The sequence below is a fragment of the Apium graveolens genome, chromosome 9, assembly GCF_009905375.1.
Source record: "Apium graveolens cultivar Ventura chromosome 9, ASM990537v1, whole genome shotgun sequence".
NCBI lineage: Eukaryota > Viridiplantae > Streptophyta > Magnoliopsida > Apiales > Apiaceae > Apium > Apium graveolens.
Window position 1 is genome coordinate 12,569,137 of NC_133655.1, and position 26,017 is coordinate 12,595,153.

The window sequence follows — 26,017 nt, forward strand, 5'->3', positions numbered from 1 at the left end:
TCTCATGTCCCACCCTCCACCTCTATTTGCTTCTTGAATTATAGCCATTAATCTTTCTCTTTTTTTTAAGAGGCGGATTGTGGTACCCCGCAAAATTAATCATTGGAATGATCTTGGAATAATTCTACAGCAAGCTTTAAATATTTTGTTTTCTATAGCTAGATTTTATGTCAGTAATGAGTATTCATCAAACTATCACTATTGTGTATGGTGATGTCAATAAGCAACATGAACTGAGTTTGAAGGTTATCTCTTTTGGCATTGTGATTCTTTTGCTAATTTAGCTTTGTGAGTCTGAATCTTTTTTAAGATAGTGGAGGAACCAAATTTAGATAATACGATAGAGGATTTCAGTAAATTTTCTTTGTCGAAGTTGGCTGTTTGATATGGGATCAGTTGTGTACAGTGGGTGGATAAACGTTCAAAAATCTTTACGAAAATCATTGTCCTGCAGCACTTGAATCACATTGGATGATTGAATATCTGAGGCTTATGATTATACCAACACTGATAATTCACATGTAGTTGGTGACTTAATGGTATCCACCATTGTTGAGCAACTTACTAATGTGAAGTTCTCTCTCAACTTGTCTTGTTCATTTGGTTTTTCTTTCAGGACTACTATGTAGGCCAACATGTTATATCAGAACTGCCTTTTCTGGTGCAAAACATGATGGAATGTTGAAGTCTTATCGCGAGTATTACCTTTCTTTTCTTTCCGATTTGGTTCTTTTCTTGTCATCAACAGTTCATACTACGGTCCCAGATAACCAGAGATCGTGGCTTCATATGCAACCACATACTTGAATGGTTGTAGCTTCAAGAGAACTGTATACATTTCCACTCATTGAGATAGAATGGAAGTACAATTCTGTAGGTAGGATTGCAAGATAAAGGTATCCTCAGGACTTGGAGTTATTTGTTAGGGCCATCTGAATTCATATCATATCATAGCTGATAACACAACATATTTGGTAAGATTTTGGTAAAATTATAGTACTCATAGATTACCTTTTTTCATGATCTCTTTTATAATTTGATACTTATAATTCTACAAAACTTCATCTTTTCCAAAATCCGGTCATCTTCGTGTACATTGTCTTTCTACTCTTTCTGAGTACACTACTGTCGAGTGGAACATACTGGGTATGTTTGAGCTGATTTATCTAGAAGTAATAGTGAAATTATAAAAATCTCGTATATTATACAGCATACTTCAATATCAAACACTTCAGTAACGCAGGAAATTACAAATAGGAAATCATTAACCAAACATACAAAAACATGGCCTGAAAAAATAGGGCAAAAACAGGACACTGAATATTGTTGAACCGAAAAAAAGGAAGAACAGAAAGGTTGAAAAAGAACCAAACACAACGATAACATACGGAAATCGGTGTATGAGAGCACAAATGGGCACGGATGGTCTTATGAAATGGAATTCCTCCACCTTCTAGGCGTCTTTCTAGTTTGTTCTGCATTTGGAATATTCTGAGACCCGCTTTCATGATTTTCTAAATTTGTCATCTTAGTCATCTTGCTCAGCTTCTTCCAGCCACTAGTCCATGCTGATGTATGCTTCGGCTTCACTATTTTATCGAACTGTCTCTGTAATGTTTCCATGTCATTTTGGAGCTCAAGGTACTTGGTTTTAACAGTCTCAAGTTCAAACTTGAGAGTGTTGATGTCCTTCTTAGCTGTAGCCCATCCTTCTTGAAATGACAGAGGTGTTGCTTCAAGTAATGTGTTTCTGTTTGATACAATTGGTTGATACTGCGTATCTCCGGCTTCTTTGAGGGAGTTGTTGGCTATAGCATTGCTGATCTTAACTTGCTCTGAGAAGAGTACTTGCACCACAACTCTCAGTGGGAGACGCTCGTTTTGAGCAGCATGCAGACAAGCATCAATAGATAGCTTCTGGCAATCCATCACACGGCATAAACGTTTTCTTTCATGCTCTGAGAGTGTTGGATGGGCCTGCCATTTTTCAAATATAAATAGAAAATTATTAATTGGGATCCTAACCATTGTAGGTGTCAGATGACATAGAAATATCGATATAGACACTATAAGGTACTAGATGTTATATGTTGTCCTATTTCAGGTACTATAAGTGAAAGAAACCAGTTAGAGTAAGATCCGAATTACCTTAAGGTAGGAATCAATTGCTCGATAAAGTCCATCATCACAAGTTCTTGCTGATTCTGGCAAAGCCTCGGCTAGTACCTGAAATTTAGTCATTGATAGGTTTCTGTCTCTTGAAACCTCAGTAAGGTAACTGTCAAGAAGCCTTGCAACTCTCATTTTAGCATTTGGGTTACTGCCTCTTTGAGTTCCGTCATACATTGACTGCCTACCAGGGCTTGAACTTTCTGTTTGTTCTTGAACAAGAAAATGTTCCAAAAGCCTTTGGACAAGATCTACATCATAGGTGCTCTCACTTTTGCTGTACGATGGTATGAGAAGATCAGATAGTGCAGCCTGTTCAAATTGCATTCCAACGCGTTTCTCTAGTTCAGTAACCAAAGCAGGAGCCACTTTCGACATATTTGCCATTTTCAACAGCCGAAGAAGGAAACTACAGGAAACACTATCCTTTTGTGGAGGAATTATACTTATCAGGCTCTCAACAATCATTCGTTGATCTTTTGTGTGAACAGGTGGTGGATCATCTTTTGTTCCTGCCACGATCATATGAAGCCCCCCTTTCCAGCTACTGCCACCACTACTATTACTATGGCTGCTATTACTTCCTTCATCTAGTACTGACCCCGGCCCATCTTTCATGAACCCCGGGAGCCATTTGACTGCATAGTTTGTTAGTGAAGCACCAAGCAGTTCGAATCTCATCCCCTTTACTTTGATTGCATTAATGACTCTAACAAAATGATCAATTCGAAGAATGGAAACATCTTCAAACCACCAATCTGAAGGGACTTGATGACTTCTACTTGGGCTTGAATCCTTCATTTCCTTCCAACTTGGGCTAGAAATTTTTGGGGGCTTCCCCGTATACTGCCATCTTATTCCTTTCGGGTTGGCACAAGCTTTCCACGCAATGGACTCACTACATCTCCTTACAATCTGGAGATTTTCAGCCCAAGGTGATAGCTTCTCACAGCTTTTCAATACTAGTATAGAATCTCTCCATGATGACAATACCACGTAGCTGAGAAAAGCTTCCGTTTTGAATATAAGGTTCCCTTCTTCCAAGTCCTCAGTCATTTCAAGATATTCTGCTGCACACCTTAGGCCAGATATATTCGTTGCTGTTAAATCAACAGCAATTCCATAGCAGAACTTTGCTGCTAGCTCAAAAGCCTCCGGTCCACCAGGAAGCTCATCCAAAGCAATCTTACTCAACTCTACCTCGCGAGATTCATATATAATTCTGTTCATCTTTCCACTTCTTGAAAGCAAAGGATACTATTAAATCAATCATAAATTAGACAAAGATCATTAGTCAATAGTCATTCAACTTGGGACCAAAAATTTTAGTAAATTGATCTTGATAAAAATGGAAGTTAATTCTAAACTAAGACAAAAGTAGCTACCTTGTGCAAGTGGAAAGAAACATCTCCAATCTGAACTAGAAAATCACTTGGAACATCAGTTGCAACAAACCTAGCAGGAAAAGTACACAATTATTTTGAGAAATTTATGGTAAGTTCTCTTGTTTAGCAACATATATCACTTTAAGCCACACATACTATAACAAATATTTGTAAACATAGACCAAAATTTATGCAAAGTATAAAATTAGACATAAAGTTAATTTCCATGTAGTGTCCATTTTCAAGGCATAAAATTCATATCAACTCAGCATATAAACAAAATATCAATCTTTACAATAGGCTTACTATCCTGTCATGTCCATGTTCTAAGGCATAAAATCCACTTACACTTCTATAACAAAATATCAAGCTTGCGAAAAAATTAGCCTGCAAACTACAAACCGATGATTTGTACTACTGTAATCGATCTTTAAACTAGTACGCGAGATTGTAGTAGGGTTTGTAGTGGATCATGACAACATACCAAGACTGGCCTCTTTGTTCAAATCCTTCAGTCTTGACACCATGCTTGCTAGTAGTAAGAACTCCATTGCCATAATCTCTGCCACCAACTGAGTCACTCTCAGAATCCCACATTTTTCGAGCCAAATACTTGGACAAAAACAAGACTCAGAAAGAAACTCTCTACAAGACTAAAGAGCTCAGAACATGGCAGAAGAACTAGGAAAGTGTGAGTAGAAAAGGAGAGAAAATTTCCACATGGGGTGCTTGGAATTATCTTGTTAATTGTCGGCTTCTTTCAAGAATTGTTTCTTACAGGCTGTGAAGTAATGGGCTGTACTGTTCTTGTAACATTTGCTTAATAATTCTTTACTTATACCCAGAAAAAATATCACATCTCTCTAGTCATAGCTAATATCACTGATACCACCTTTAGGCTTTAGTCTCTTTTGTCTGCCTGTATCCACTATTTTTATGTGATAATTATGTTACTGTCTAATTATAGCAAAAAAATTGTTTCCTCAACTAAGAGCAGAAATATATCAGGATGGTAGAAAAAAAAGTTAATGCATAACAAATTTATATCGGACAGCCTAGTGGTAAAGGCGTATTTGTTTCCGAAAAATTTGCATGTATTTAGTTTAGAATGTACTGTCATTCTCATATGCACCTGCACTGGTACAGAACATTCTTCTGTTAAACCAGCAGAAGGAATGTGTAAGGTAGTTTACTATAGCTGGTATGGGATCTGTAGGATTCAAGATGTGCATATTACAACTTGCCATTGTTTGGAACTTGGGCCTTTACTATTAAAACAAAAAATAGGGTGTCCTTTTTTTATATATCTTAGTTAATCATAAAACTTTGCACCCATCAGCCCTTTCGTAGGTCACTACCATATCTTTTTGTTCCTCATATATTCAAAACGTAATATTTTATTCTTAGATCGGCCAATTTTTACCCGCTTTTTTTTCTGGTCCAAAATAAAAAATATATATATTGGATAACCGAAAACTGAAAATGTAGGCTTTTAAATTTTAGGATTTTATGAGTATACTGATGCAAATTTTGAGGCCGAAAAAATCATTACAATTTGAAAACATAAGTTACCAATCACAAAAACTAGCCGTAAAACCTAAGGGTTGATATATGTATCATGTCCGGGTGTCATTACATTTTTATTTTGTACTACTATTTACTCTTAGGCGGGCCCATATTTTTGGACTTTTCAAAATAATTATTCTCGAAAAATAATCGATTAAGACCACGTGTCCACGTATTACTTCCCCCGACTCTTATCCCTGGATCGTCTATATTTTTAACGTCAAGGAATGAAACATGAGGGCCATACCCACTAGAGTAATACAATGATATGAGTATACAAATAAAAATTGGTATATAAGAAAGTAACAAAATGAACCATTACATTATCATTTAAGTGGGTTTTAGGCACAAATATAAATTTTAAGTTTGTAGTAATTTAGGGTTCGTTTGGTTCGTCAAATTCTGAGATCAGGTATGAGTTTCGGTCATTCAAATCTATATATATATATATATATATGATGTTTGGTCAAAAAAATAAAATTACATACCAATTCCTCAAATCCTCATGATATGGTTTTTTATGGTTTTTTATATCCAAGTAGGGAGATTGGTATAAGGGAGGAGTATAGGTATCAACTTTAATTTTATTATTTTAATTTCTATTTAAGCAATTAAATATATATGTTTAATACTAAAAGTAATTTATGAAACTAAAATATATTAAAATAATATTAAGATTAATATATTTAATAAAATAAAATTATCGACTTAACATATTTTAAATTAAAAAAAATTCATTTCAATACTTAAACAAACACATTATATCAGATATAATATATTATACTCATGCTATTCTAACCGATTCCTGATTTCAACCCGATAGCACATCTTAAATCAAACGACCCCTTAAAAAGTAAAAAGTTATCTCATGGTCGGAGAAATGTCGCTTATAAAACCGTAACGATCGTAGCAATTATCAGAAGATTTTTTTGTATGTTCTAAATATGTATGTATGTAGGTGTAGGTGTGCGTGTCTGAATCCCTTTCTTTCCTTGGTTTTTATTCACCTCTAGTGATGAGTCCATCTCTCGGGATTTCCGGAAAGGGAGGCATATCCCTAGGCTAGAATTAGGATAGGTGACGAGGATAAACTAGTGGACAGGTGTGTCGTTTTTCGAAATTTCAGGGATGACTACGGCGATGAAGAAGGAATGCGTAGTTGGCATTCGACAGGAGGCTCGCAAGTCGTAGGCCGTAAAAGCGAAGTTTCTACCCGTAGACTGAAGGAGAGGCAATAAGCTAAATGATAGTTGTAGGCCGTAGGAAATTTTTGACCATCGCTATTTATTCTCAATTTCTCATTTCATACTCGTAAGAAATATATATATTGATGAAACATGAAACATGGCCTGGAATGTATAGTGTACTAAAGAGCATGTGGTGGAGGCATTGATATCTTTGTCCACTGACCTACATTCTCTGGGTTCAGGTATGGGACTCAGTTGTACTAATATTAGATACTTGCATGCATCACTGTTTCAATCTGATTTGATTCTCAACGGAATTTAAATATAGTCTTGATTTGATTACTCGAGCCCCCCATCCTCTTGGTAACAAGTGTTGGACCCAGTTCTGGGTCTAACGTGTGTAATGTCATTATTTGCTTTCTTTTCCCATCCACTAATATAATTTCTTATGTTTCAAATCTGATGATACCCTTTTGGCTATTAAACACTCACACCCCCATCTCGTCTTGACAAAGTTGGACCCTCCATGTAACATAAAAGGAGCGAGAGACATACCGCTACAAGAGATTTAGGCATTCAAAAAGGTGAGCCCTTTGTTCACTGACATGATTTTACTCAAAAAATTTTCAATAAGTATTTCGCGCATTTATTTCTCAAAGCCTCCTTAGATTTGTGGTCTGATGTGATAAAATTGAAAAGTTTACACCAGGGGTTTTTACAAATACTAAATTATTACACTGCATGCGTTTTTTTAAATGAGATTACAAAACTTATATGTACAGCATCAAGTATTTACATACAGATGGTCGTCAAAGTCACACGATCATTGTTTACAGGCTGTACTGCTAACATGTAATGGTGATCAAAAGTAGTCTACTAATTAACATTGAAGTATTAAAATTACCATTTTCGATGTCACGGTCGAAGAGTTGGTCAACCTTGGCTTCTGCTTCATCAAGTAGAAAACTTCAACAGAGCGAGTGAGTTTCTTTACCAGTTATAACTAATGGCAGCCAGGGTTATGTGCTTCTATGTTATTCAGGTAGTCAAAATGCAGCGCATAGGCTGTTTACCTTGAGGTTAGAGGAACATTCTTGTTCAATTGGGTTCGCAGGACTGCGTAACCTGCTTCTCTTTGGCTCAGATATCCTCACACGTGAGATTGCCTCGGCTAAAACATCAACCAAATCATTACTCTTATCTGCAGGTCTTTTACCTGAGTTGCGGGTTGAAGAAACAGGACCCTGGTCATCACCTGTAGTGCTTCTGGTTAGTGCCTTACTTCTGTCAGACATCAGGTCAGTACTTAGAGTCGGTTGTCTCGTAGTCAACCTAAAGTTATAAATCAACCCCGGACTCAAAGTTAGAGTGTTTACTGTTGGTTCTGTGTAGAATCGTATCCATGGATGACCTGTGGATATAGAGTTCAAATGGATGAGACGAAAATAAGGTCATTCTTAAGACCACAGGCACGATGAAGATGAGAAATTTTCTCCACGAAAATAGTGGCGAAAGAAACATAATATGTTTGACTGGTTTAAAATTCGACAAATTTAACTTTCTGAAAGGAATCTAATCTTATGAAATAGCACACACAACAAAAATACAAATGTTATGCTTAAACTGAAGTATTTACCGCATACTGCTAACTTCCTACATGTCACTAAATTCTCAAATTCTTGTAACATTACCTCATACTGCTAACTCCTACAAATGTCACTAAATTCTCAAAGTCCTGTAACATTACCTCATAATACTTACTCCTACAGACACTAAGAGCAACTCCAACAGCTTACTTATAATGGATCCTTGCCTAAAATTTTTAGGATTGAACCAAAATTTGCACTCCAACAGAATCCTAGTAATTCCCTAAAAGCTTAAGATCCACTTTTGCTTCCTTAAAGATGAGGAATGCATAACCATTCCTTATCTTATTTTCATTAATTAAATATTCATTTCCCTCCTTTTTCACCCTCCTTCTCTCACATCTTTTTCTCTCTCTTCTTTAAAAAATATGAATAGGATTTGAATTTATTATTATTATAAAATTAAGGAACCAAAATAGGGATTGTTGTTGGAGTTGTCCTACCCTAAAATGTCTTAAATAACTAGGATCCTATTTATTAATATAATTTTTAAGGAACACACAAGCACTCTGTTGGAGTTGCTCTAAGTTCTTAAATTTACTTAACATCTATTTTTAAAGCAACTCAAATTACTTGTAAATGAAAAGTGATTCAAACTTAGTTTTTTAGAGATATAACCTGAGTGGGTATATATTTTATGAAAGACATCTGAAATTAAAATTCAAAAATTTAATATTCTTTTAAAAATCGACTAAATTCATTTTAAAATAGACTTGCAATTACATATATTATTTGTGTCATTAATGCAATTTATTTGGCGGAACATTCGAGGCTTACTTAGTACATCATCAGCTGTGAACCTTGATGAAACATTCCTTGTCAGCATATGTGCAAGTAAATCACGAGCAGGTTCGGATATTGGCTCCCATTTATCACCCTTGAAATCAATGTTTACATTCTTCACAGCCTCAAATACTGATTCAACAGAATTACCATGAAATGGCAGCAAACCAATCAAAAGTGCATAAACGAGGACACCTGCACTCCAGATATCCACCTTTGTTGAATAATTACCATCCAAAACTTCAGGTGCAACATATGCAGGACTTCCAACCACACCAGACAAGGTCTGACCTGTAAGAGCAGAGAGTTAGAAGATCTTGTAAGCTGATATAGAGTTCTTTTTATGAAAAGGAAGTACAACACTTTTCCAGAGATGAAAAGATAAAAAGGAAAATTTATACTGGAGTTTTCTTGGACTGTCAAGGTTATCAAGCATTCCAGGAAAACCAAAAAGATTGCTAGTAGAAGTGTTAATAAGGTCAAACCGTAAGTTCGATTTTGGAAAACTTGACCTCATCTATACTCTCTGCTGTATTTGTAGCGGGAATCCATAGATAATGTTGTTCTAGTGTATTCCTGGCTTCATATCTTGCTTGTGGCAGAGTATTTAGGATTCCATTTACCAGTACCTTCAGGATTAATAAATTTTATTTACCTTTCCTCTCTTATTTAAATAACAAAAAGTTATATTCCACCTCCTTCAAAACTGAAATAGACACACAAGAATCTTGAGGAACTGGTTTTATAATCCTAACTATCAAGTCAAGGAAGCAGCAAACTAGATTCTTCAACATACTCAACAGAAACTAGTGCTACAAATCATACTATCGCAATTATGATAATTATCGAAGGGACTAAAAGAGCAGCATAATGTATATGGACTCCAGTACTCCCCAACACAGCATGTACGATACAAACTAAATCTATCAGTCATGCCCATTTAATTAGCTTCAGCGAAAAAGAAAATTGTCACAAGCAACGTCGTCTTTCCTGGTAGAATTGCAAAATTTTAGCTTTCAATTTCAACCAGACTAAAAAACATATTAATTTTTAGAATAATTAATATTTGTAATCACAAAAAAAAAATGACAATTGGAACTTTAATATTATTTAAAAAAAATATCATTTAGCAAAGACTGCTGCAGATATATACTAGTAACATGTTATATTACCCCTCGTCACTAAACATGCAATACTCTATTCATGTAACAATTGAGGTCTATTTAATTTTTTTCTTATCCTAAAATATATTTACTAAAGTTCCCAAGTCCTTGTAATTTAAAATTCTCATTATTATGACTTTGCTTTAAAATGGTGCTTTCATAGGATAACCTTACTATGATGACAACATGTATTCCATTACTTTTCCCTATAGCCATACCGCATTCTATTCATATCGCCAAGACTGCTACTTTTTTTGTTTTAGTACTATCACAATTGCACATCAATGATGGTAAACTACATGCCACCATTTCTTGCAAAAAAAAATACATGATCAACTAAAGAACAAAAATAAATTACTTCAAGGAAAAATAAGACCCAAAGTGTTTGACATTTGCTTAGGATGGAAGAAGAGCTGGGTTCCTAGTCTATATCCATTTAAGGTCAAATATTTAGACACGTCAGAAGATAAAAAACTTGGAACTCAAAGTGGTCAAGAAACTCGAGTGCATAGATCATGGAACACTAAAACCGATTGAGGAACATACTATTATGCTTGTAGTTGTATATATCCAATAACTATTTATAACAATAGTTCACTTGAGGTTGTTCGTGTATAAGAGGATGTACACCTAAATCAATTAACTACAAAGACAACAAGACCCTAGGTAATTACCGTTTGAAATTCTAACAGCCAATCCAAAATCTGCAAGCTTCAATTTTCCCGATGTTGTGTAGAGAATGTTCTCAGGCTTTATATCCCGGTGAACAACACCCATGTCGTGGCAATATCTTATCACCAGCATTAATTCCTTCAGAATCTGAGCAGCTTTTCTCTCAGAATATAGCCCTTCTTTAGCCATTTTGTCAAGCAACCGTCCACCAGCACAAAGCTCCATCAGAAGATGAAAAGATTCAGAATCCTCATATACCGCTTTCAACGTGACCACACCGGGATGCCCAGAAAGGTGCTGCATTATCTCTACTTCTCGATGCACAATCTCCTTCCCTTTGCGCACCGTCTTACATGCAACCTCTTCTCCACAAGATAAACTCCGACACCGCACCACAGACCCAAATTTTCCCTTACCAATAACTTCACCCAACACATAATCCAATTCAATCTTCTTCTTCCTACCCATTCGTGTCGCTAAATCAATACACCCAATTTTCCTCTTCAAACCCCGTCCAGGGGGATCCAACGACGAAACCCCACAAGGCGCAGTAGCAACTCCCTTAACTACACTTTTCCTAGATTCAATCACCTCTACTTCCTTACACTTCTTTTTTCGCGTCGAGTACTCATCAAGAGACAAACGCGACCATAACACAGTCAACGAGATCGCATTCTTCTCAATCATCTCCCCTCCCTTTCTCTTCCTCCCAACAAACTCCATCAGTCCAAAACACTCCCCAAAAACCCCCAAATCGTCACTAAAATCAACTAAACCCCTAACTAAAAATCCGTAATCAATTCATCCATTTCGACAAAACCCCACATCTAAAAACCAATCAAAACTCTACAATTGATATGATAACAAAAACCCATCTAAATTAAACTCAAACACTTAATAAATTCTGCAATCAAAACAACAAAAACATAGTAAACAATCAAACCCCATTACAATCAAATCAAGAAACTTCAAGAAAAACACACACACACCCACACACACTCACAGTATAGTCAAAGTGAGGCCGACCAAACAAAAAACCCAGATTCCTGTAGTTCCTGAGACCCATTTGGACAGAGATTCTAGAAGCCCATTTGCTTCTGCTTGTAGTAACCTGCAAAATTTGGTCAGATCAGCTATATATATACAAATATATGTATAGGTCGTTAAATGATGGGAGAGAATTGAGAATATACAGTAGGATTATTATTACCTTGATAAGAAAGGAAACTTAGAAGTGAAGGAGTGAAGAAAGGGATTGATCTGTGGGAAAAAGGTAAAGTTAACGTATGTATGTATGTATGTATTGTCAGTGTGTGTCTAATGTACGACTGACAGTCCACTGTTTCAATTATTTCCCGCAACTATTCGGTTACATTTTTCCACTTTTTTTTATTTGCTGCAATTAAGGCCTCTCTTTTCGACACTACCCAAAAACCGAATCCGACACAAATTACACTTTCACACAAACCAGTAATTTGGTCAGCGTCATCTTGTTTGTTATTTTAGAAAAGGGGGCCGGTCTAGAACAATCGTTTGTTGTGGATCGGTATACAAATATTTTTTTTCCCACCGTTGCATGGTAGATCTAACGGCTGGTAATTGAAACAGTAGCAAGGGGACCGCGGAAAGTTTCAGCGGTCCGGAGAAATTACCAAAATACCCATCCGAACGGACCGCGGAAATTTTCAGCGGTTGGTGGCGTTTTTTGTTTACTTAATCCTTGGCAAACACATACTCTCAAACACAATTCATTCACAAACACAACAGCAGGCGCAGAGTATATCAGACAGCAACAGCAGCCGCAGAGCACCGCAGGAGCAACACCCACAGCAAAGCACTATTTGAAGCAAAATCAGTCTTCTTTTTCACTAATCAAGGTATATAATCGATATCTTTATGTTATTTACAGTTTTATTGATATGAACTTGTGTTTTTTTTCTTGTTATAAATCTGATTTTGTGTATGTAATACAAATATTTAGGGTTAATTAATGTATGAATTATCATATGAATCGTAGTATGATTAAATTCAAATTTTTAGAATTTCTAGGGTTCATAATTTGGACTTGATTTAATTCAATTTTTAGGATAAATTAGTGTTAATTTAGAATTAATTGAGTGTATATAAAATCGAATTTACAATTTTGATTCAAAATTTTAATAATTACGTATTAAATTAGATTTTTTTTATTATAATTCGAATTTGAATGTAATGAAAAATCTGTAAATTCGAATATTATTGCTAAATTTAGTGTTAAATTTAGTGATAATTTAGTGATAATTCGAATATTTAGGATTATTCGTGATAATTTTAGTGCTAAATAGTAAAATCGAGTTTTTAGGATAATTTTTAGGATAATTCGAATTATTAACCCTTAATTTATTTATAATTCGAATTTTAGTGTTACAATTTTAGTGATAATTCGAATATTTAGGATTAATTTTAGGATTATTCGTGATAATTTTAGTGCTAAATAGTATATTCGAATTTTTAGGAAAATTTTTAGGATAATTCAAATTATTAACCCTTAATTTATTTATAATTCGAATTTTAGTTTTACAATTTTAGGATAATTCGAATATTTAGGATTAATTTTAGGATTATTCGTGATAATTTTAGTGCTAAATAGTAAATTCGAATTTTTAGGAACTTTATTTATAATTTGAATTTTAGTTTTAAAATTTTAGGATAATTCATCATAATTTTGTCAAAGTTCGAATTTGTAATGATAAATTTAGTGGTAAATTCGAGTTATGTTAGTGTAAAAGTATGGATGTAATTAACATATGATTTTGTTGCAAATTATGGGTAATTATTTCGAATGTATTGTGAATTTGGTGTTTATATATGTGGTGATTGTTTTTATTGTGTACGTTGTGGTGTTTTTATTGTGGTGATTGATGAATTTTGTTGACAATATTTTCAGGTATGGATAATTTTGCTGATTTCGGGAATATGTTGCCCGGTCCGAACGCACATAATGTTATTTGGGATAATCGATATCACGTCAGTGAGGATGTTTGGGATGGTGTAGGGAGAGATGAGTTGCAGAGTTATTCGGGGAACAAGTCATTGCACTTGTGGAAGTTAAGGAGACCACAACGGGAATTGCTACACATGTTTGGGTTTGGAATTTTTGCAGACCCTGCTGTTGTCTTGGCTACTGACACTCGGTTGATATCTGCTTTGGTAGAGCGTTGGAGACCTGAGACCAACACTTTCTTCACGAGGCAGGGGGAGATGACTGTTACACTGGAGGATGTAGGGTTTATTCTAGAGTTGCTAATTCAGGGGGATGCACTGACTTGTGGGGTGATAGAGTACAAGGCTGCGTATTTTGCTAATAACTGGTTTGAGCCTTTGACCGATGAGGAGGTGAAGGAGGCTTTGTATCGAAATAACATCAAGCTAGGGTGGTTGTTTGAGAGATATGGTGCATAGAAGCCTGAGAAGAACAATATGAGGGCCACGGTTGTACATACTAAGGCGTATCTGCTATTCCTTATGGGTTGTATCCTCTTCCCCAGCATCAACCGGTCTTTTGTTCATGTTCGGTATATGCACCCATTGATTAATATGCGGGAGATTCCTTATTATGCTTGGGGTGCAGCTGTGTTAGCTCATATATACCGGGGTTTGGAGATTGCTGCAAGGAAGGGCAGCAAGAGCATTGCTTGTTGTGTCTGGGTGTTACAGGTTTGGTCTTACGAGAGATTTCCTCGTATTGGCGTGCCTTTACGATCTCCAGGTCAGGAGGATTATCCGGTTGCTGAGGGATGGGCCTATTCTAGTGATACTCATGTCGTGGTTTCGAAGAAGCGCGGGATGTCAGGTCCTCACCACAGCTTACCGTTCTATAGGGGTGAGTTTGATGGTGTTGCTGGTGATGAGGTGGTCTGGAGGCCATATGCTAGGTTCGAGGATGTTATGGACAGTGAGATGATACAGGCACAGTTAGCTGGGTGCGGTCGAGTTCCCCTTGTATGTTATGACGTGGTCGAGTGGCAGCATCCGGATAGGGTGTCGAGACAGTTTGGTTCTATTCCCCAGATTCCACGGGCATCGGTGAACATGGTTGGTTATAGGGGGCTAAGGATGCCACGTTTGCAGGGGAGGATTGACTGGTGCGGTGGTTTATTGATATTGGCAAATGGGCCAGGTTCTGTTCAGATTTGGATGGACTTGTTGATGACTCGGTAGACATAGCTTCGGAGGCTGATTACATGGCGTAGTATGCTGATATATCTCGTATGCGCATAGGGAAGCCCGATCCACAGCCTCAGCAGCAGTACAAGACGATGGAGTTGTATGATAGCCTCGAGGGATATGAAGTTGTAAGTGTTTTATAAATAAGCATATTTCACATTACACCACCACACACTACAAAATTTGCATTCACACGTATTTAATCTTGATGATATGATATCCTTGTGGAATTAATGAAAAAATGTTTGCTTGTTTTTGTTTGTAGATGGTTGTCGGGCTTAATATGTTGAAGCAGCTGGATGCTTGGATTCCTCCTGAGTTTGTGGAGGAGTTTGGGAGGATTTCTGGTACCTTCCTCACACCATTCTCTCGATTGATGAAGAAGATCAAAGGACCCGCCTACAGACCTCCCACATTTCAGAACATAAAACCAGATTTCATTGCACTTTTGGCTGACAACTTTGACATTCCAGCCATTCCTGCCCAAGATGTCATTGACATGACACAGCCATCCCAACATGTGTCTCATCCACCCCAGGCTATTGCCTCATCTAGTAGGCACGCGAAGCTTGCATCCCGCAGGATGAAAGAGGACAAGTGGAGTATCACTAAGAGTCTCAGCATGACAAAGAAGAATGCTATATATTCAGATTGGGGATGGGGCTTTGGGATGGCGCCGAGGATTCCCGGTGGTCTTAGTGTTCAGGATTATCACGTCCATGCATCAGCTATGCAGACTCTGGCTCCAGGAACATGGGTTGATGATAGGATCATGTACACTTATATGGTATTGTTCGTTACTCATTGCTAATACATTTTAGTTGTAATACATTTTAGTTGTTGCATTCATTTTAGTTGTTGCATTCATTTTACTTGTTGCATTTATTTTACTTGTTGCATTCATATATATTTTCAGAAATTGCTAAGGAGTCGGGAGGAGGAGATTCACACTGGAGGTATATGGGAGAGGAAACCCGTCTATTATTTCATGGATCCCTACTTCATGGTTCTTGGGAAAGGACATGTGAAGAAAATCAGAAAAGCATCGAGGGTCGGTGGAGATACATTGCAGAGGGCATGGAATAAAGCATTACGTAGTTTTACTGGTTTTTCCAGTGCTACTGTTGGTCCTTCTATTCTCGAGGCGGACTACATATTCATCCCATGTTGTGTCGGAGATGTGCATTGGGTTTTGTTCATGTTCGGTACTAGACGATTTGAAGGTCTTATCATAAATTCAATGTATGACGAGCCGAATTATTGTGAGGATATACGAGTGGTGGTATGTTCCTCTACTATTACTGTATTCTATATAGTCCTTACCAATTGTATATTATATTCATTCTCGGATCATAATTTCATTGCAGTCATGGTTGTTGCCGAGGATATTGCATATGATACACCCAGTCGAGGGGCGTGACCCTACTTCGGCCGATGTCCTAGCTCTACCGTCCAGGCCAAAGCAACGAAACTTTAATGATTACGGTGTTTATGTAATGAAGTACATGGACTACTTCACACAAGGATATGACTTAGCCGAGGTACCGAATTAGTGAGAGATTTATAAATGCAATGGTTGAAGTCCGTCTTGAATTCCGGAAAAGCATAATAATAATGAGCTAATTTCTCGGGGAATTTTTGACTAATGTGCCAAGAACACAATAAATGGGTTGTATTTGGGAGTACAACCGCAATAGCGTTTGCCATGGCTTGATCTTGATCCGTGATTATAGTCAATGGAGGATTATTCCCCACACCTTCAAGCCAAGTACGAAGAATCCACTCAAAAGTCGACGCGTGTTCATCCCGCATCAATGCAAACCCGAAAATTACCGATTGATAATGATGATTGACTCCGGTAAGTGGGACAAATGGCATTGCATACCTATTTGTCCGATAAGTGGTATCAAAAGCCATAACATCGCCAAAATTTTGGTAAGCCATTATACATCTCGGATCAATCCATACTAGACACTTCAAGCGATTCTCTTCATCGACTTTGGTCCTAATAAAATATTAGAACCACTTTCTTCATTCAACCTATGCAACAAGTCCAACCCCGCTTGGGCGTCACTAATCTCAAACCTTTTCTTCCTCTCGTCTCTTAACACATTCCTAACATGTTGAACATTGAAACCAACTTTGTCATTACCTTCATGAATGTTACCAATCACATTCATCACTTTACAATTACGAACCCCCAAACCATAAAGCGTTTTAATCAAACTACGGGTCGCGGTGTTGACATGTCTTTCTCGTTGTACCAAATTAATCTTACTAGGGGAAACAAGACCGTGGTTTTGTACCAATTCAAGGCTAGTTACCTCCCAGTGACGTTTTTTCTTTTAATAATTGACATACATCCTCACCTTGCACTCGCTTTTAGGAAGAACCTCTCTACGTCGTTTATTTTGACTACTCTCGGCGACGACAATTTTTCCATAAAGCCTACAAACATATAAACGACCATATATCTCGTTGTCTTTATTACGATGGCTAGCTTGAATTTTAATAGCAAATCCATTTCGTAAAGCATAAGCCCTAAAAAAATGACCGGCCTCATCCATACTTTGAAAATTTTGATTCAAATATGGAACTCCCCCCCGTCAATAATTTCATAAAAATTTGCATCCTCTACATTATCATCTTCATCTTCATCCTCACCCTCAACATTATCACTATCATTTTCAACCTCGTTTTCAACCTCATTTTCATCTTCAACATCAACCAAATCGTCATCTAAATTAATAAATTCTTCATTTCTATCTAGAAAATCATCATCTTCAACATATACAGGGGTTTTAGGTTCTTCACTAGTGTTTAAATCATCGAGATGTAAATTATGATCAACAGCCTCTTTTTTTTTCATTTTGACGTTTATCACGAAACATACGAGCAAATAATTTATCCACCATGAAAATGTAAAATTTAAGACAAGAAATATACCTTGAGTTGACAAAACTACTTGAATTTCTTGATGAAAATGCCCAAAATTCGCCTAAATTGATCACTCTCCAAGTAGAATTTTGTTGGGGATTTTTTGTTGGTTTGTGTGGTGTGGGAGGGTGTCGGGTTGCTGGGGATAAGGGAGCAACACCCCCAACCGCGGAAAATTTCAGCGGCCCGTCCCATCCAACCACGGAAATTTTCCGCGGTCCGCCCCTAATCCCAGCCACCCAATCCCCATCCAATGGCTCAGAATGTGTTTGTTATCAACCGGTCTACAACAAACGATTATTGTAGATCGTTCCCCTTTAGAAAATAGAATTTTTTTTGTATTTTATCTTTTCAGTTGTAACCCTTTGTCGGTGTACTTTTTAAATTGTAATTTGGTCAATCTGTTGTTCAATAATTAACAAATATAATTATCACATCCTGCACTAAAATATTGGATGACTTTGAAGTCAAACAAATTTTAAAATATTGTTGATATCCTAAACCATAACCAAGCAGAAAAAGTACCGATATCCAATAACCAAGCAGGGAATCTATAATCAATCTAATGTTTAATTAAAAATCCAATCACGTCTAATGCGAAATGTATTTATCAATTTTAAAAGCATTAAATAAAGAGCAAGAACTTCAATCCAAGACTTTGAAGCAATAACCCTATGATCATCCTCGGTCATGGATTGTTAATCACTTTTCTTGCCAATTAAAAAAACATTTTGTTAGAGATGCAATGTATGTACTTAAGATCCAATGAATTGTATAAAACATATATTTTTGTAAGATTTACCGTTTTGATTTTCTTGGTTGCTGATTTTGCGGTACCTGGCGTTATTTGATCATTTTCGGACAGCTGATAAACATTTGGATGTAAAGAGAAAGCATTTTCAATTTACATTAAGTCCATGACAAAGAATTGAACAACCTGTACACTTGGTATTGACACATATCTGGAGTAATCCTTTAAATATGGCTGATGTTTTAATGTAAACTCACATCTGAGAATGTCGAAGAAGAGTAACTTGACGTTGTTGTTCCAGTTATCGAAGAACTTGAGGCATTATTATTCGCCACATCAAAAGCATAATATAATCTACTGTTGGCCACTATATTGTCTTTAGAAATCAGTATCTTCAATTTAAGATCTTTCCCAGCCATTGCCGTAATTTGTGGAGGGAAACCAGTGGTTTTACTCTGTTTATGCATAATCAATTATAATTGTTACTCAGAAGTTACAAACTTGCATTAAAATAACACAATGACATGGGTTATAGAATAAATAAATGTACCTTGATCATATTGGCTTGCATTTTGGTTGCACTTGTTCCTAACAATCTTTTAGCGGCACGGTCCATAAGAATGAAGTTGTAAGCCTCTGTTGAATCTTCACCTAGGATTACTATCCTCAATACGAGAATAAAATGACATGTTTGGTTTGAGTCAATTGAACTGAAAAGCCTTAATATAATCAGTAAAGTTTGCAGTATAGATTAAATGCTTTGTTGAGTGAAGTACAATAAACCTCTTCTCAGCTACCAGAATTGGGACATTGCAATTAGTACAAAAAAGACTTGCTTGTTTCATATCGATCTCTGTCTCACAGGTACCACAACTATTATGCCACCAGCTAAGTTTTTCTTCGACGCTAATTACTTAAATCTCACAGAACACAAATTTCTGCAATAATTTATATCATTCCTCGTAAAGGGATAATTAGGAAAGGGAAAGTATAAACTTATAGCAAATATAATCAGTGTAATAAATGTTTTTGATTCACCTTTATGTACTTATTGTCTGTAATTTCAGAAAGGTCCTTCAATGTCTTATTCTCGATAAAAGTTGTCTCATCCTGGATAATTGGAGTTGGTGGTTTAATTTCACCAGGTGTATAACCTTACTCAGCAAGCCGATTATTATAACATCACTTTCATTTTCTGCGAACAATATGTATATTTCTAAAAGTAGTTAGAATGGTTTGAAATTTTTACCTCTGTCGCATTTCAATTACAGTATCAAAATCCAGGTTTAGATAGACTTTTGAAGACGACATTATGGTAGCTTGCGTAGAATCTGAATTTAAAAATAATTGAACATCTAATATTAGTAATAGAAACAGGAAAGAAAGTATTGCATGATATTTATTTTTTGTGAACTAACGATTGTCCTATATGAACTTTAATCTTGTCTTATTCTTGTATATTTTCAACTTTGTGCTTGTAACTATGACAATGACAGATTTCTCCTCAACCTGATTGAATTTTTCATTAGTTCTGACTGCAAGATCACCCCATACGGTTACTTTGCTTGAATTCCTTGCAATTTTGAAAGAGAAATAGTTTGTTACGTGAACATTTCTACAAAAACATAATTGTATGCTTTCCATGTTTATTGAATAAACTTTGTATTCCGATAATTCCCATAATTTTGATAAAAAAATATAGTATGCACTACCTTCCATCAGTGATTCTGAATTTCACAATAATTCTATAACCATATTTTGTTTTGATTTATTTCACTTCCTCAAAATCTTCAAGTACTCCAATCATATCTAATTAACACATAAATATAATTAAGTGCAATGACAGAATGATCACATTTTATGAATAAATATTGTTATTTAAATTGTATTTTGAAGACGTAATAAGTATATATCCTAACCTGTTAAGTATTCCGGTTCCTCCGGATTTGAGTAGGACTTGGCTAGATCGAATAGATGACACAAATCGACAAATTCAAATATATTTATCGGAATCATGTAGTCGTCCTCAGTAAGTTTCTCAATATAGGTTGATGCCGAGAAATTGATAATGATCTTTGATGATACCGTCCTCAGAAAACCAGTAGCATTTTTAGTGTAGAAGTTGGATACTGCATAAATACCTCCTTCGACGAATTGTAATTTTGCAGATATAGCTTCCAATTATCCGCATAAATAAAAGCATGGACATGACGATTCTATTGATAGAAGGTTAATTGTTAAACCAATGTTTAAATCCATCAAAGTCGTATGAAATAAGAACCATGTATACCATATTATGCTTCTATCACATAAAGAAAACATTATAAAACATGGACTTACATTTTCATTTAGAAATATCAGATTGTACCCTTTTAGAACTTCTTCTCCCGTAGTTAGAGATACAGATGGCCACATTCTACTAATACGGACCTTACGACTCCATGTTGTCTTTGAAGTGTCCAGTTCCGCCAAATGATTATAAGTTGTCATTAGGCTGAAACATGTTTTAACAAATAGATATGTTAAACCTTTGTATGTATGAATACATTAATGCATACATGAAATTATGAACATGTTTAACAATACAAATTTGTAGATGAACATGCTGAACATGGGATTACACTGTCAAATTTTTTACCTTGTTCTAGATAGTTGAAGGATGCAGTTTGATTGCTAGTGTATTCCACGGGACTTATTTTATAGTTAATGAATCACTAATCCTACTTTTTTTGAGACGTGATAGAAGCAGTTGAAAAAAATTGATATCTTTTAAAAAAGTTTATTACCTCACAATAAATCAAATCAACAACACAACAATGATGGGTTAGATTAAGGAACAAATTTTATACTCAACAAACCATATCAATTTAAGATAATCGGGGTACGGTGTAGGAAGATAATGGTAAAACTGTAGCAAATTTTACTCGATCATTTTTACGAAAATATATAAGTTATTTGGATTATTTTGTTACTGTGTTTATTAATATTATAAAAATGATAAAATTAAAATATTTTATTATAAATTAGAAATGTACTTGCTTCATCTCTAAATATATTACACATTTTGACGGATGCTTGGTCAAATTGGCTATACTTTATTTATGATTTATGTGCATTATTATATGATTGAAAAAATAAAATAAATTATATTATTAAAAAATACTTTTAATCTATTTTTAAAATGCAACTTTTAATTTAATTTATTTTATTAAGAATGTGATGCCGTTAAATACATTACCAAATTTGGCTTTTAACTGGTTAAATTGATTATACCTTGATTGAAATTTATATGCATTATATTATTGAAAACAACAAAAAAATTATTTTAAAAAAATACGGCTAATATATTTTAAAATGTAATTTCAAGATTTTTAAATTAACAAATAGGTAATATTTAATTTGTAGAGAAATATTGGTCCATTTAACTCTACAAAATCAAAATATGTATAACCAGGGAAGGAGAATGTCCAAATTTAATTTGATAGGAGCATCTCAAACCATGAAGAGCCCTTAGCTAAAAATTGATTTGGCATACCAAAAATAAAAAAATATAGTCAATCTCTTCAAAAAGTCACACTCCAACCATACGCACCTATTGTCTATAATTATATTCAACCTCCTATGGATGACTATATTTGTTGCTTCATGCCTATAAGAAATCTGTAGGAAGATTACACATCAGTTATTATCATATTAAAGTGATTAAAGTGATATACTCTATTTATAACCATCTAAAATATTAATAACACACTATTTTTAAATTACAGCCAATTAATATAGCAAATATTATTGAAGCAAAATATCTTACAGGTTCAGCAAATTTTACATAATGTCTTACGGGTCCAGTTTTGTCAACCCCATTGAAGATGCTCTAAGGTTGTCTAATAACACACGGACGTCCAGAGGTTTATGAAACTGTATTAGAGACAATAAATTATTATTTATGTGTTCTTTAGAATATAAGATAAGCAATGTTCTAAAATCACCGAGTCGGTCCAGTTGTGTACTCATTTTTAACCCCTTCCATGATCCTACTTCTGAGTAAAAATTAAGTTGGCGAAAAATATATGCCTGAAAATAGCCCGATGTTTTAAAATTAAGTTTCTAGAGTGTGTGTTTCAAGCAAGGTTTTTCTTATTTTGTTGGATTTCTCTTTTATTTAACATAATGTATTTGATAAAATACATTTATGCAGACTTTATCTCAATATGTATAAGTTGTCATGATGATATGTGATGATAAATTTGTTAAAAGTACTTGGTAAAATACATTTGTGCGGATTTATTTAGAAATTTTTAATATATATAAGTTGTCTTGATTGTCCCTGAATATTGAATTGCTAAATTTAAAAATTTCTATAAGTATATATGTTTTGTCATAAGAAATACCAAAAAAATATATGGTTTATGACCACAATTTTTTAAGGAAACACACAATTTTCTATACTTAGAAGTGTAAGAAAAAAATAAAGTAATAAAATGCGTAGATTTAAACGGGGACTCCAAATACTAATCATGTTAATAAATAGGGAAAATGTAACACCCCCAGATCCGGGGTCGGGGATCCGGGTTGTCACGGTCTTTCTTTCCACAATATCACTTCACTTAATTAATAAAAATAACCTTATGCTGTGACCCCACACTAACACACACCACAACCCGTTATAGTCTCAGAGATGAAATTGAAATAAGTACAAGTCTTTGAATCCACAATTTAAAATTATTACAACCCAAAATGATTACTTGATAATTTACAGTTAATTGCCATTATCTGCCACAAGTTATAATTATACATAATTTGATTCTCAAAAGTAGATAGTAGGATCTACAATAGATCTACCTCTGCAGCTATAGCAGCTACAACATCATCGGGAAGACGCGGGGCGCTTCCCACGCGCTTGCGCTGGGTCTGCTGGAGTCTGGCCATCTCTCCTAACTGTTGTTGTGTGATGAAGAAATAAAGCAAGAGTGAGCCTTACAGCTCGCAAGATAATATATAGTGATAACAATAATATAAGTATCTAAATGGATACTTAATAGAATCTTTATCGTGCGTAAGATAATTACTTACTAGATATAAGTAAAAACAAGAAATGAAGTTACCAAATACTTCACCACACTTATATCATTTATAAAGCTACTTGAACTACCACCGTTCAAAGTATTATAAGTTTTAAGAAAAACATCCCATAGATGAGACCACAAGTTAAGACTTGAATGGATTCAATCTTTGAAATATTATTGAATGAAAAAGTTATGAGATACTTTATTTAGTCCCGATATATATATATCCACATATATATATCCGAAAACATTTCCTGGAACCTCTGTTATGCAAAGTATGAACAGAGTTTGAAACATCCAATGAATTTTGGAAAGGAAAAGAATTTTGGCATAAACTAGATATCTTGCTGATCAGGCAAAGATACCCATTAGTAACCTTTTCTACTAGTAGATGGACGAATTCCCCACTGGTCATCACCCTGGTCATAATTAGGACCTTATGCTGGACTGCCACTCAGCCACCTATGCATTTGATGGACTCCCACTGAGCCACTTACACTATCATGGACGCCCACTGCGCCCATGTTGCTTATGCCGACTCAATAGATGGACTTACTTCCCGAACGTTGGGTAAGTAATCAATTCATTTACCAAATCTGCAACCTCGTTGCGAATATAAAACACACCACAGAGCCGGATTCCCCAGGTTTTGAGCGAGTATTTAAATCCCCTTTAAAAAGGAAGATCTTAAATATAAAAGAGAGTTTTGGGATCCGCTCTGACTTTAAAAATCATTTTGAAGACTCGAAAACACTTTAAAGAGTGTTTGGAGTAAAGCTGATTTAATGAAGTAAATCAGTCCCCGGAATATTTAGAAAATGACTGAATATTATTATTTAAATACTATTCCCATAAAGAATAATCTTTATAAAAATAATTGAAGTAGAAGTATTGAAATTTATACTTGAAACGAGTATTAAATAACCAAAGATATACTTATATAAAAGTATTATCTTTATTTGAATAATCGAAAATAAGTTTGATTATTTACACCTTATTCTTTAATAAAATAAAGAATATATTTCAGCAAATAATCGGAGTCATAGATCCTCAAATGAATATTCAAAAATATTCATTAAATAATATAAACTGAGTCATAAGCCCTCGAATGAATATTCAAATAATATTCATTAAATAATATAAAAGAGTCATAAGTCCTCGAATGAATATTCAAAATAATATTCATTTAATATAAAGGAGTCATACGCCTTCGAATAATATTCGAAATAATACTCAATAATAAAATAAAGTTTAAAGTTATCGAATAAACCTTATTCGATTAATAGTTTGGAAAAACTATAACCATATATATATATAAATATATATATATATATCCATATCCATATATACAAAATGTACTCGGGATCCTCAACTCCCGGTTTTAGAAAATATTTTCACCTTTGGGTCCCTATACTAAGGGTATATGCAAGTTACCGCTATCCTCTAGCATAGGTATTATCAACTGAACCAACAGATATATATTCCAAGAATATGAAACAGGCATGCATATATACCATATCACATGCTACAATATATCGCATCATTTGCTAATTATCCAACATGCATCTATCGCAAGATAATGCAAATACATATATTCATCACAACAACAGTATAACGGATAGAATACTTGCCTGAGCGACTTGGGGGTGAGAAAGGCTCGGGACGAGTCTGATAACCTATAAACAACAAGTAAGTTGGAATTAAACCAAAATCACTTGTAAACCTATACTTTAACTAACTTAGACTCTAACGCTTGTTTTGCGCTCATCGATTCGCTTAAGTCACTCGGGTACCCTCGGCTCCACCATTTTTAATAATTTAACCTTTACGAGTTTTAAAGCGATTCCTTCGCGAATGTCTTACCAACTTCCTAACACACTTACCATAAATGTTTCATACATTAATTAACCCTTTTTGGTCTTTAACCTATGTTTCAAAGTAAGGCGAGGGAAAAAGTTTCGTTCGCGAAACGCCGTTACTTGAAACGGTCGTTTCTCCTAAACCGTGCATCGGAATCGAACGAACTACATATCAAAACGAAGCTCGTAACATGAGCTATCTAAACATGGCAGTGGTCATAATCTAGCAGGGGGTTCTCGGGTCCTAATGCTATGCACAAAAACAGTCCAAAGAAAATCGGACGTTACGACGGCTATGTTTACGCGATTTCCAAATTTTTAAACCATCCACAATCAACCCAAACCATCCTCAAATCCAACACACAACAAACATCCATCCTTATCACATCATAACAATCCCAACCAATTCAATTTTAATCATTCATACATATACTTAAACCTAACTTTAATCATACTTAAGTTCCTTAAAATCAAAACCACAAAATTACCATTCCATTACACTACCATACCAAATCTCAAACTCTAAATCATAACAACAACTACAATAGCATCCCACTCATCAAAATCACCTTATAATATATATGAAACTAGGGTTTGGAAATGGTATACCTTCCTTGAAGTGGTGGGTGG

At 35.1% G+C, this 26,017-nt stretch overlaps 2 protein-coding genes across 3 annotated transcripts; both read right to left on the bottom strand.

The window, feature by feature from the left end:
* Positions 1-1,200: 1,200 nt before the first annotated feature.
* Positions 1,201-4,415, bottom strand: LOC141686959 (root phototropism protein 3-like). Its single transcript, XM_074492075.1, has 4 exons — positions 4,039-4,415; positions 3,555-3,624; positions 2,149-3,426; positions 1,201-1,977 (listed from the first exon to the last, which is right to left on the bottom strand). The coding sequence occupies exons 1-4, from the start codon at positions 4,149-4,151 to the stop codon at positions 1,429-1,431; spliced, it is 2,010 nt and encodes a 669-aa protein (XP_074348176.1). The 5' UTR covers positions 4,152-4,415; the 3' UTR covers positions 1,201-1,428.
* A 2,575-nt stretch (positions 4,416-6,990) lies between these two features.
* On the bottom strand, positions 6,991-11,917 carry LOC141684056 (serine/threonine-protein kinase PEPKR2-like). Of its 2 annotated transcripts, XM_074488888.1 has the most exons (5): positions 11,782-11,917; positions 11,575-11,682; positions 10,574-11,475; positions 8,731-9,027; positions 6,991-7,718 (listed from the first exon to the last, which is right to left on the bottom strand). In XM_074488888.1, exons 3-5 carry the CDS (start codon positions 11,292-11,294, stop codon positions 7,354-7,356), a joined length of 1,383 nt encoding a protein of 460 aa, XP_074344989.1. In that variant the 5' UTR covers positions 11,295-11,475; positions 11,575-11,682; positions 11,782-11,917; the 3' UTR covers positions 6,991-7,353. The 2 variants fall into 2 exon arrangements, with proteins under 2 accessions (XP_074344989.1, XP_074344990.1); XM_074488889.1 differs by lacking the exon at positions 11,782-11,917 and having other exon boundaries at positions 11,575-11,760.
* Between the last annotated feature and the right edge of the window lie 14,100 nt (positions 11,918-26,017).

Bases quoted from the DNA above. Each gene is read 5' to 3' on its own strand.
- LOC141686959 (XM_074492075.1), bottom strand. From the start codon at position 4,151: ATGTGGGATTCTGAGAGTGACTCAGTTGGTGGCAGAGATTATGGCAAT. The intron at 3,625-4,038 runs GTATGTTGTCAT...TTTTCCTGCTAG, and splicing joins GAACAAAGAGGCCAGTCTTG to GTTTGTTGCAACTGATGTTC. The intron at 1,978-2,148 runs GTAATTCGGATC...GAAAAATGGCAG, and splicing joins CAATTGATTCCTACCTTAAG to GCCCATCCAACACTCTCAGA.
- LOC141684056 (XM_074488888.1), bottom strand. From the start codon at position 11,294: ATGGAGTTTGTTGGGAGGAAGAGAAAGGGAGGGGAGATGATTGAGAAG. The intron at 9,028-10,573 runs GTAATTACCTAG...CTGCTCTTACAG, and splicing joins GGCTGTTAGAATTTCAAACG to GTCAGACCTTGTCTGGTGTG. The intron at 7,719-8,730 runs GTAAGCCTCGAA...CTATATCCACAG, and splicing joins CACAGCTGATGATGTACTAA to GTCATCCATGGATACGATTC.